We start from the raw sequence: 12,034 nt of genomic DNA on the forward strand, positions 1-12,034 counted from the left end.
TGTCTGCAATTGCTTAGCTCTTTTGGCCTACGCCTTCTCGCAGCATCATGTATCTCTCGGTCTGCTCTGCTGTACATAGGCTGTAACTTTCACAACTTCCACATTTCACATGTTTACCGCTTTCTTTAGCGTTGGTTCCTCATCTTTGACTTGCTCTCACCATGGCATCTGCCACTACTAGGACCAATCTACTTTTAACCAGGTCATCGTTTAGGTAGATAAATTTACATGATTCTGCTTGTTGCGTTACTGCTGTTCAGTGGTTTCATTTTCATTCTGAACGCGAGCGTTGAATATATATCGTTCATATGTAACATTAATTTGGAGTTCAAAATGTGTGTTCAAGGCTTTCAAAATCTTTGTCATCTTTTTGCTTGTTTATTAAATTCAGAGTGGTATACACTTAGTAACAGTTCCTCCCCAGCAGTGTTAAAAATGTAGCTACTCTTTTCATTTGATGCTTCTTAATTAAGTCTTGCAATCTTATTGTTTTATCATCGAATCATAGAATCTACAGTGCAGGAGGCCATTCAGCCCATCGAGTCTGCACCGACCCTTGGAAAGAGCACCCTTCCTAAGCCCACACCCCACCCTATCCCCGTAACCCCACCCTGTCGTGTTGGGTATTCTGATGTACAAACGATCCAACATGGCTGGAGATGGTGTAACTCAATTTTATTAACTACTTAACTGTAACAGCACACTGCTGACTTGGGTACGTGCATTACCAGCTAATCTGTGGACCCTGTCCTATTACTATCTGGGTGAGGCACTCAGCACATGGTGAATGTCTGAGTGGCAGGCTCTGAGCTTGGTGCTCTGAGCTGGCTGCTGCTGGATTCCCTGGGAACTGTAGTGTCCCCTGTTTTTATAGTGCGTGTGCTCTCACTGGTGATTGGCTGTGATGTTGTGTCTGTGTTGGTTGGTCCTACTGCATGTCCATCAGTGTGTGTTTGATTGCACCATGATATGCTGATCTAAATATCATGACACACCCAACCCAACCTTTTATGGGGGGGCAATTTAGCATGACCAATCCACCTAACCTGCACATCTTTGGACTGTGGGAGGAAACCGGAGCACCTGGAGAAAACCCACACAGACATGGGGAGAAAGTGCAAACTCCGCACAGACAGTGACCCAAGCCGCGAATTGAACCTGGGACCCTGGAGCTGTGAAGCAACTGTGCTAACCACTGTGCTACCATGCCCCCATTACAATGCCCATCATTGTAAGTGAAACAATTGCCAGTTTTGCCATGCATCACTTTTTAACCGAATTGGAAATGGGATTGCAAAATTTACTACAGCTATTTTTATTCACTCAGTAATTTATTTGCAGCCTTTGTCTGTGTTTCCTGTTGCTCTGCAGCCAGTAATTTTACTTAGAGCCTGTGTATGCTTTTCATTTAGTCTTTTCTTCTTCAACCAATAGTTTAATTTTCAGCCTGTGTGTTTTTCCTTGATATATTGCATGCTTTGTTTTCCTTTGTTCTTTTAGCAGCTGTTTGCAGATTTTGAATGTTTCTGTTCCTGGGTTTTTAGTGTCTTCTCTGCTCCTTTTACAGATTTCAAAGTTATTTTGTACCACTCCCTTAAACCATGTTACAAGTATAAGGACAGCTGTACTTCAGTGTGTGTTTCTGTGAGAGGCTTTATGCAACTTATCATAAGATGTCTGTCTTCAGAGGCACAGTGACTTGTGGCAGTCACATGAGTATGGAAAGTCAGTTTGTCAGGATTGCATTTCCAAAATAAAAAAAACACATTGTGCCTGTTGTGGACGTGCTTAATGTGTTAGTGTAGAGGGAGCTTTACTCTGTATCTAACCCCGTGTTGTACCTGTCCTGGGAGTGTTTGTTGGGGTCACTGTAGAGGGAGCTTTACTCTGTATCTAACCCCGTGTTGTACCTGTCCTGGGAGTGTTTGTTGGGGTCACTGTAGAGGGAGCTTTACTCTGTATCTAACCCCGTGTTGTACCTGTCCTGGGAGTGTTTGATGGGGTCACTGTAGAGGGAGCTTTACTCTGTATCTAACCCCGTGTTGTACCTGTCCTGGGAGTGTTTGTTGGGGTCACTGTAGAGGGAGCTTTACTCTGTATCTAACCCCGTGTTGTACCTGTCCTGGGAGTGTTTGATGGGGTCACTGTAGAGGGAGCTTTATTCTGTATCCAACCCCGTGTTGTACCTGTCCTGGGAGTGTATGATGGGGTCACTGTAGAGGGAGCTTTACTCTGTATCTAACCCCGTGTTGTACCTGTCCTAGGAGCATTTGGAGACAGTGTAGACGGAGCTTTACTCTGTGTATAACCCCATACCGTGCCTGTCCGGGGAGTGTTTGATGGGGACAGTGTAGAGGGAGCTTCACTCTGTATCTAACTCCGTGCTGTACCTGTCCTGGGAGTGTTTGATGGGGACAGTTTATAGAGAACTTTACTCTGCAACCACCCAGATTAAATATATCCCTAAATCCGAAATATATATTTTGCTTCCTGCGTTTTCCTTGTATAAATTATGTTATGATCTTAAACAGAGAAATGAAACACCTGGGGACAGTGTGATATCAATGTGTTTGCTCGGGTGTGGAACATGGACAGCTGGGAGACACCTCAGTAGCGGAATTTTTTCTGATCAGTTTGCCATACCTAGTTGGTGTTGTAATTCGGTCGGTTTCTGATTGCTGTTTTTCCTATTCCCACAGGAATGGTTCCCTGTTGATGAATCCTGAAGCTTTTGGTAAACACACAGTGCTTTGCACAGACAGGGAAGTGAGAAAAGAGTTGGTTCAGCTGTTGGAAGGAATCCGGGAAGAGCCAGTGTATGTTACATACTTGTTGCCACTGTAATGTTATCATGCCAATCCCATCTCAAACTAATTGCTTGAGATTCATTAAGGTGGGTCTTCCCAGACAAGGGGAGGTGGGTCTGGGTGACTGTGGGCAGCCCCCTGTCCTCTTCTCCCTCTAATTCCATTGCTGCTCCTCCACCTCTTCCTTCACAGTACCCTCTCACCTTACCGTCCCCTCCTCTCCCATTCCTCCTCTCCTCCCTTTTCCTTCCTCCCCTTCCCTAATCTCATTCCTCCCCACCCCACCTTCCCTCTCCTTCCCCCTCCCCCATGTTGAACTAATTTCCCACAAACCCCCACACCAAGGCTCGATTCCCTCTGCTCCACCCCCCCCCTCCCCCACACCCAGTCGGTTCCACCGCTCTTGCCCTCTCCCAACACTCCCACGCCCAGCCTCACTACCTCATCCCCCATGCCATCGCACTCTTTATGCCCTTGTTTCCCCCCACACCCTCGCTCTCCCCTACACACACAGCCTCGGTTTCCCCGCCCCCATATGCACCTCACTCCCCCCTCCACCCAGCATAGCTCCTCGCCCCACCCCGACCTTACTCCCCCCTCCTCCGGCCTTGCTGCCTCCTCCCTCCACCTCATTTCCCCCTCCCTCCACCTCACTTCCCCCTCCCTCCACCTCACTTCCCCCACACACCCAAACACCCAGCCTTGATTTCCGCTGTGTTACCCCGTCATCACTTACCCTTCACCCACTCGTTTTTCCTGTCTCCACCTCACTTCCCCCTCCCTACCCTCGCTTCCAAAGCCCTCCCTCATGGGTGACCTACTGCTTCACGGCACAGCAGTTGGCACAAAGCCACGGGCATCACAGGGTCAGATTTCACCTGGCCAGAATCAAACCTGTGGAAATGCCAGCCACCAGAGGTGCCAGGAATGTCGGCCTCCAGAGGTGCCAGAAATGCCGGCCTGCAGAGGTGCCAGGAATGCCGGGCACCAGAGGTGCCAGAAATGTCGGCCTCCAGAGGTGCCAACTCGACTGCAGCCCACATGATTAGGTTTTGCCACGATCACTTTTTCTTTCTCACAAACATTGACGATTTAGAATGATAATTATTCTCTCTCATTTTAGACTAATTGAGGGTTTGTTACCCAAATACATTCGAGCGACAGGGCAGTCTGAAGCTAAGCCAGCTTTCCGACTCCGATTGGGTGAGTGAAGAGAATGAACTCGGGATCTTCTCCAGTGATCTCTTATAGACACCTATATGTAGGGGGTGAACAAGGAATTCCGGGTGAACAGGGTACATACATCTCTCTCTCTCTCGCATTCCCTCAACATGAAGAACACACTTGCCAGTGACTGCCAAGAGCTTCTGTCTGGATCTATTTTTTTAAACATGATAAGGCTCTTGTGACAAAGCTACCACACAGTTCAGGCTGACCAGCAAACTCTTCTACTCCCTCTGCCTGCCACAGGCTGACCTGAAGGATTTACAGGTTGGCAATCAACTTGCTCAGCCAAACCATAGTCCTGGGGTGGGACTTGAACTGCAGCTTCTGGCTTGGAGGTCAAGAACGCCACCCACTACACCACAGGATCTCCCTATTCCCAGGTTTTATTTTGTTTTGAGCACAACAAATAAATAAGTAAAGAGCCCCTTACACTGTTAAAAAAGAGAAAACTTTAAAGGAAAATTTAAAAATTAAGGGAGAGATTATGCACTCCAGCCCGTGGCGCTCACCAGGTGGGGAAGGTCTCAAATGTATCGTTGCACCCTGTATGCTCCCTCTCTAAGGGCACCCAGAACGTTCTCAGGTTGACAGGCCTGCTCATGATGTCCCTGCTGGCTGACAGTTGTACTGCGGCCACCTGAGCATGCCAGCTCAGTGAGTGTGAGACACATTTTAAAACCTTCTTCAGCCCACCAATGGATTTGACAAGGGCCAGTAGGGCGTTTTGGTGGGTGGGGGGGGGATGGTGTTCCTTCATGTCAGACCCTCCCCATGATTTTGTCACTCAGTTATGGGTGGGGAAGGAGCAGCAACTAGAACAAAAGAACATGCCTCCCACCCCGTTAGCCCCACCTTGGCAGCTATCAGCTTCTGCAGCTCTAAGATCTCTAATTCCCTCCCTAAACCTCTCTCCACTTTATAACTAACCAATTCAGCCTACCTGTCAAATGTCTCTTTCTTTGATCGTGTGTGGACTTCTTTTAATGCTTCTGTGAAGTACCTTGCGATGTTTTCTATATTAAAGAAATGTGTCTTGTTTGGTGCACTTTAGTTTTCTGCTTTATTATTACATATAAAAAGAGCATCGTCTTCCCCATCTTTCCTGGTTTATGCCATACTTTATCTTCTCAGTTCTTTCCAAAGTGGGATTAGTAGGCTGTGCATCTCCAGAATTGCCACTGAATCGTGCTCAATAGCACAGAGGCCATCGGGAACTAAACAAGTGCTTCAAAAGTAGGAAATTGGGGGAGAGCTGATTTCAAATCCAGGCCTGGTTGAAGGAGAGAAAAGTCCCCACTATTTACTGGCGGGAAAGGCGCTATACAAAATTAATTCAGGGATGAATGCTAAATTAACACTAAATTCACAAGAACATAAAGAGAAAATGTGACTTGTTGGAGTCATGCAAGGTTTCTTTTGCCAACAAACAGGCCAGCACGGTGCAGATGGGTTTACTAAACTTGGTTGAGTCTTGTGATGAACTGACTGAAATAGTTGATGAGGTAATGCAGTTGATGTGCTGTACATGGACTTCCAAAAGATGTTTGATAAAGTGCCACATTAACAGGCTTCTGAAAAAGATTGAGGCCCATCGAATAAAGGGACAGTGGCTGCATGGATATGAAGTTGGCTCAATGACAGGAAATAGGGAGTAATGGTGAACTGTTGTTTTTCAGACTTCGGAGGATGGTTTTCAGTAGAGTTCCCCAAAGGTTGTAATTAGGACTGCTGCTTTCCGTGATATATATTGACGACTTTGACCAAGCTGTACATGGCACAATTAGCAGATGACACAACGCTAAGAAGTGGATAACAGTGGACCTCAAAAAGACATAAACAGTCTGGGACATGTGGCAGATGTTAATTAATCCAGAGAAATATGAAGTGATACGTTTTGATAGGATGAGGAAAGGCAATACAAAATAGCAGGAGGTGCAGAAACATAGTGACCTGGGGGGTATCTGTGCCTGATATGTTAAAAGATGCCAAGGCAGGTTGAGCAAGCAGTTAAAAAGACAGGGGACCCAGGGCTTTATAAACATGGGCAAAGGAAGGAAGCTATGATGAATGTGTAAAAAACACCAGTTTGGCCTCAACTAGAGTATTGTGTCCAATTCCGGGCACGCACTTTCAGAAAAAAAAGGATGCTTTAGAGGGGTTGCAGAAAAGATTCTCAAGAATGATTACAGGATGAGGGAAACTGCTCCCTTTGGCAGAGGAGTAAAGAACCCAGAGGGCGCAGATTTAAAGTAATTGACAAATGAGCCATAGGCGGCGGCATGGCGAAAAGCCTTCTTTATACAGAGTGGAATGTGCTACCTGACAAGGTGATGGAGGCAGAATCAATTTCAAACAGTAATTGGATGGGCACCTTGAAATAACAATAATTGAAAGTTTATGAAAGAGTAAGGGAGTGGGACTAGCGGACTTGCTTTTGCATTGCCAGTATACACAAATGGCCTCCTTCCATGCCGTAAACAATTCTACTTGAGGGTCGAGACCCAGGAAAGACTGAGTGACATTTGTGTGTTTTGCTTTCAAAATAGCTACAGCTTTTTCCAGTGGTGCTGAAGGCAGTCTGGCCTTCTACAGGAACATCTCGCTGCAGATGGAGGAGGAACGTGGGTCAGGCAACACATCACATGGAAAGATGAAGTGGTGGAACATGAAGGAGTGGAAGCCCCAGTGTGCCAGCCAGAATTGCAGTGACATGGAACTCATCATCTTCAATGACAAAGTCAGCCCTTCAAGTCTGGATTTCCTCGCTGGATATGGGTAAAGATGTTTTCCGTTTATAGACCTCTTGTTCTACACTCGAGGGGTGAACCCACTCGAGGGGTGAACCCACACTATCCGTAGATCAGAGATTGGGGGGATGGGGTAATTATGAATACAAAATCACCTCGTTGAATGACAAGCCAATACCAAATGAGCACTTGAGCCCCGAGTTCTGAAATAAAGCAATTTGGTTTCAATGGTCAGATTTGGCAAGGATTGCACCAAGGATTGGAGGGGCTGGATGGGAAATTCACCTTCCCTTCCACTCTCTGACCAGCAGTGAGTGCCCCATCTCAGTCTGGCTCTGAAGAATCTGCTTGATAGAAAACACTTTGCTGCAACCCACTGGTCCCGTAGCGCTGCTGGAACCCAAGATATCTGTGCCTTGGAGTGTAGTGCATGTGAGTGTAGCCGTGTGGGACTCTGCTTAAAACCAGGGAATGACTCTGGCAAACAAAGCTATGATAAGGGAGGAGTCTGAATATCAGTGGGACAACTTGTTGCTTCTCTTCTTTCTATGACGATCAGGCAGTAGTAACATAACAACACTGGACTCTGTAATGCTCCAATAACTATGGACAGCACAAGCATAGAGTCAAAGATTAAATAATGACAGTGCATTGTCAGAATTTCATTGAGTTGTGGCTAAATACTGGTTATTTATACAGGATCATTATGAATGAAGACCAATTGCTTTTTGAGCAGTAGTGGATCTCCTATGGTCTTGCTCGTAGATAGTCAGGAACATTGTTGTGTTTAGGTGCAAACCCAGCCCGTCCCTTTAAAGATAAATTCTCACAGGAATCCAGGTTAGAACATAAACATACAGTGCAGAAGGAGGCCATTCGGCCCATCGAGTCTGCACCGACCCACTTAAGCCCGAACTTCCACCTTATCCCCGTAACCCAATAATCCCTCCTAATTAGGGCTGAGAAAATCACTTGTAAATTTCAGTCTCCATGTCAGTGATGGACTTTATTTTATTAAGATCATTTTGTGCATGATGACTGCACTGTACATGCAACATGGGCGGCACAGTGGTTCGCACTCCTGTCTCACACCTCCAGGGACCTGGGTTCAATTCCAGCCTCGGGTAACTGTCTTGTGGAGTTTGCACTTTCTCCCCATGTCTGCGTGGGTATCATCTGGGTGTTCTGGTTTCCTCCCATGATGTGCATGCTAAATTGTGCAGTCCAAAGATGTGCATGCTAAATTGACCCTTTGCGTCCAAAAGGTTACACAGAACATAGAACATACAGTGCAGGAGGCCATTCGTCCCATCGAGTTCGCACCGACCCACTTAAGCCCTCACTTCCACCCTATCCCCGTCCCCGTAACCCAATAACCCCTCCTAACCTTTTTGGTCACAAAGAGCAATTTATCATGGCCAATCCACCTAACCTGCACATCTTTGGACTGTGGGAGGAAACCGGAGCACCCGGAGGAAACCCACGCAGACACGGGGAGAACGTACAGACTCCGCACAGTGACCCAGCGGGGAATCGAACCTGGGACCCTGGCGCTGTGAAGCCACAGTGCTATCCACGTGTGTACAGTGCTGCCCGTTAGGTGGGGTTACGGGGCTAGGGTGGAGGTGTGGGCTAAGGTAGGGTGCTGTTTCCAAGGGCCGGTGCAGACTCGATGGGATGAATGGCCTCCTTCTGTACTGTAAATTCTATGATTCAATGAGGATTTTTAAAAACAAGCAAATTTCCTCTGGTGATGAACTGTGACAGGCACACTATCGATAACACTTCCTAGGTCTCATTCCTGCAGTACCTGCCCTGTTATACCATGGTACAAACACATCTAAAGATGTGATACAAGAAGTAGGTGTGACACACGCAAGTGCATGATGTTACCACAAATTTCCCATTATCCAGTGTTTAATTTTATTGTTATTCTCCCAGCAACTGATAGGATTTGACAGAACTTAGGTTTTGTAGTCTTTGGGTATCATTATAGCTTTGACAGCGTTGGAGGAAGAAAATTCAGCGATCTGGCTTCATTTATAAAATTTGGGAGGAATTGAATGCTTTTATTTACTTGTTGCTAGGGCAGATAGTGGTGGGGTGGGGGGTAAGGCAGAACCCAGTTTCACTTGGGAATCCACCCCATTTCTTCAGCTTAGCCACTTTCCTGGAATGGCACATACTTGGCATCATCCCCCACCCCTACAAGGCAGGAGAAGCAGCTGAAGGGTGTTTCAGGGGCATCCTGGGAATTCTGCCCCAGTACAGCCTTGGAGCAACACCAGCAGGAGCTTGTGATTACAGTGCAACAAGTTCCACTGGATGTCAGATTAGAATGGGAATGTTAATGGGCTGAAAACTGGGGCAAAAGGTTTCCACTTGGTCACGCTAATTGTTTTTTCAGTGCAATTTGCCTGAAATCAGCCAAACCAGAGCAAAGGATCGAGGAGTTTTAAACTCAAATTACACCTGGCAGCAATACTTTGTGACCTTTCATGCTGGTTTAAAAATACTGCACTGGACTCTGTCCCCAGCACAAATTGGCCACAGCCCAAGATTAAAATTATCACCGTTTCTGATTCCACTGATTGCACCGGCCCTTTGAGAAGATTTTACCATTAACATTTTACCATTTGTAGGTGCAGGGAGACCAATAGGCACTTTCTGAAAGCTTTAAAATATTAAGAATTGGGGAAAGTTAAGATTTAAAATTGAAATTGGGATAAAATAAAACCAAGGAGTTGATAAGGGCAGCTGTCTGGAGAGATTTTGAGAAAAACAAGTGTTTACCTATGTGACAGGGAGAAACAATGGGGTATAGAAGAGGTAACTTCAAAGTGGAGAGATAAGGAAATTGACAGGTATATGCTAAAAGCCAGATCCACAAAATGGGCAACATCAAAGAAAAATAATATATCCATAGCACAATAACTAGAGAAAAGGACACAGTAGCAGCGACCATCACAGCCAAACCCAGCTGCAGAAACAGTCTCCCAAACACACATTATTGCTAAACGGGCAACCGATTAAGATCCAAATCTTAAACCAAGAAGATTTCACCTTCGCTGAAACTGAAGACAGTTTTCCCATTGTGGCCAAATAACCTGCGCATGGTAATTATCTGCTGGATTTCACTCAAAATTGCATATTGTTTGGGAACAAAGGGGCGTCTTAGAGTTCAGGAAATGTAGGGAGTTGGGGATGTATAGTCAGTAGTATCATGTATAGTCAGTAGTATGAGTAGGTTTTGGTGTGTATTTATAGTCTTTCTTGTCATATGATTTTTTAAGTTAATAAATATTCTTTATTAATTGATCACACAATGACAGGACTATTCCTCCCTAGTTTGCAGAGCTTTTCTCACAGTATTGAAAAATACACCACGAAGAACCAGTGTTACCCTTCTGGGTTTTGGGATACCCTCACACTTGACATCAGCAGGGCTCTTAGAACATATATCATTTACAGAACTGACTAGCGTACACCAACGTTACGAGCAAATTGCTATGTACAGAATTTTTGTTTTAGTTAAAATCAGGTTACTCATTGGTGGTAGATGAGACCCTGATTAGAGAGTTATTTTGTGATTAAACCCATTTTCAGCTGGATTAATAATGCTCCATTAGGTTACCACTCAAATCCATCCAAGGAATATTTTGTGATGCAAACTATTCTTTTACTTATTAAAATACTAAAATGTTTGCCAATTGCACTGGTTTATGGCAGATTATTTGGCAATATGCAAGTGAGCAGAAAGGAGGGAAAAGGGTCACTTCTCAATACTAGCTCAATTTGGAGCACTATTTTTTGTCCAAATTTCTGACTGTGCTACACGCAAATTCTGTACCATGAATTGTATTCCATCTGTGACTGCTGAGAAGCTGTGCACAACATTAAATGTTACATTTATGGTAAGTAACACAGGGGCCTAATGGAAGATGAGTATCAATTGCAAATGACACTACCTGCGAACCCCAGATTTATAATCAAGACATTTGCTCTTTTACTGAAGCTTGATGTAATTTTTCCCCTTTCCTTCTCAGGATTGTTGGCCTGTATCTGTCTGTGGTGCTAGTCATTGGGAAGTTTGTTCGTGAATTCTTCAAAGGCATCTCTCGCTCCATCATGTTTGAGGAACTGCCCAACCCCGATCGAATCTTGAAGCTGTGCACTGATATCTTCCTGGTGCGCGAGATGGGGGAGTTGGAACTGGAAGAGCAGCTCTTTGCCAAACTCATTTTCCTTTACCGCTCTCCAGAAACTATAATCAAGTGGACCCGCGAGAAGCAGGAGTGAATGAACTATCACTGAGAAACAGAACATTCTTTACACGTTGGAAATGGCGTATCCACTCAACGTTAACCTCAGGAAACCTTGGATTCCATCAAACTCTTTTTATAGCTCTTTATGAAAGCGAAAGTCTGCATGTTTATTCATTCTGGATTGCATTAAATTTGAACTTTTTACTCCAGTATATACCTCAGCAGTAAAACGGCTTGTAATAAGTGGGCAGGAACTAGACACAGAATTGATGCACTACTATAAACAATAACTAAACTCCTTGCCTCTGCTAAATGTGCAGCCTCACAGTAATGTCCGCTTTTGAGTACCAAATGTGGTTCAATTTGGGAAATGTAACTGCATAAGTCCAGCAGCATCTGAAGATTTACTGGTTCAGTGGAAAACCTGATTCCACCAGCATTTTATTTTCCCTCCTGAGAATATTTCCTTTCTCTTAATGACAATTGGAGTACTTGCAATCACTTGGGTTGCATTACTTCCAACCACTAACATTGCGATTTGTGGTGTATTATAGAATTTACAGTGCAGAAGTAGGCCATTCGGCCCATCGAGTCTGCACCTTCTCTTTGAAAGAGCACCCTACCCAATCCCACACCTCCACCCTATCACCATAATCCAGTAACCTCACCCAACACTAAGGGCAATTTTGGACACTAAGGGCAATTTATCATGGCCAGACCACCTAACCTGCACATCTTTGGACTGTGGGAGGAAACACTGGAAGAACGTGCAGACTCCGCTCAGACAGTGAACCAAGCTGGGAATCGAACCTGGGACCCTGGAGCTGTGAAGCAATTGTGCTTACCACTATGCTACCGTGCTGCCCCCCCCCCCTTTTTTTTTTAAAGACTTACTGGCCTGTAGTTTCCCGGTTTAACACTTCTGCCCTTTCATAATTTTCAAGAAGGTAACTGGATAAATACTGGAAGGGGAATGAATTGATCGGAC

General features: G+C 45.2%; 1 protein-coding gene across 1 annotated transcript in view; it reads left to right on the top strand.

The window, feature by feature from the left end:
- Window positions 1–11,258, top strand: part of LOC140428896 (piezo-type mechanosensitive ion channel component 2-like) — a 319,011-nt gene extending 307,753 nt beyond the window's left edge. The window contains exons 55-58 of the mRNA XM_072515544.1: window positions 2,700–2,816; window positions 3,931–4,010; window positions 6,587–6,809; window positions 10,828–11,258. Coding sequence (XP_072371645.1) covers window positions 2,700–2,816; window positions 3,931–4,010; window positions 6,587–6,809; window positions 10,828–11,080 — 673 coding nt within the window. The 3' untranslated portion in view covers window positions 11,081–11,258. The remainder of the gene's footprint in view (window positions 1–2,699; window positions 2,817–3,930; window positions 4,011–6,586; window positions 6,810–10,827) is intronic.
- Window positions 11,259–12,034: the final 776 nt, after the last annotated feature.

The sequence above is a fragment of the Scyliorhinus torazame genome, chromosome 8 (assembly GCF_047496885.1).
Source record: "Scyliorhinus torazame isolate Kashiwa2021f chromosome 8, sScyTor2.1, whole genome shotgun sequence".
Lineage (NCBI taxonomy): Eukaryota > Metazoa > Chordata > Chondrichthyes > Carcharhiniformes > Scyliorhinidae > Scyliorhinus > Scyliorhinus torazame.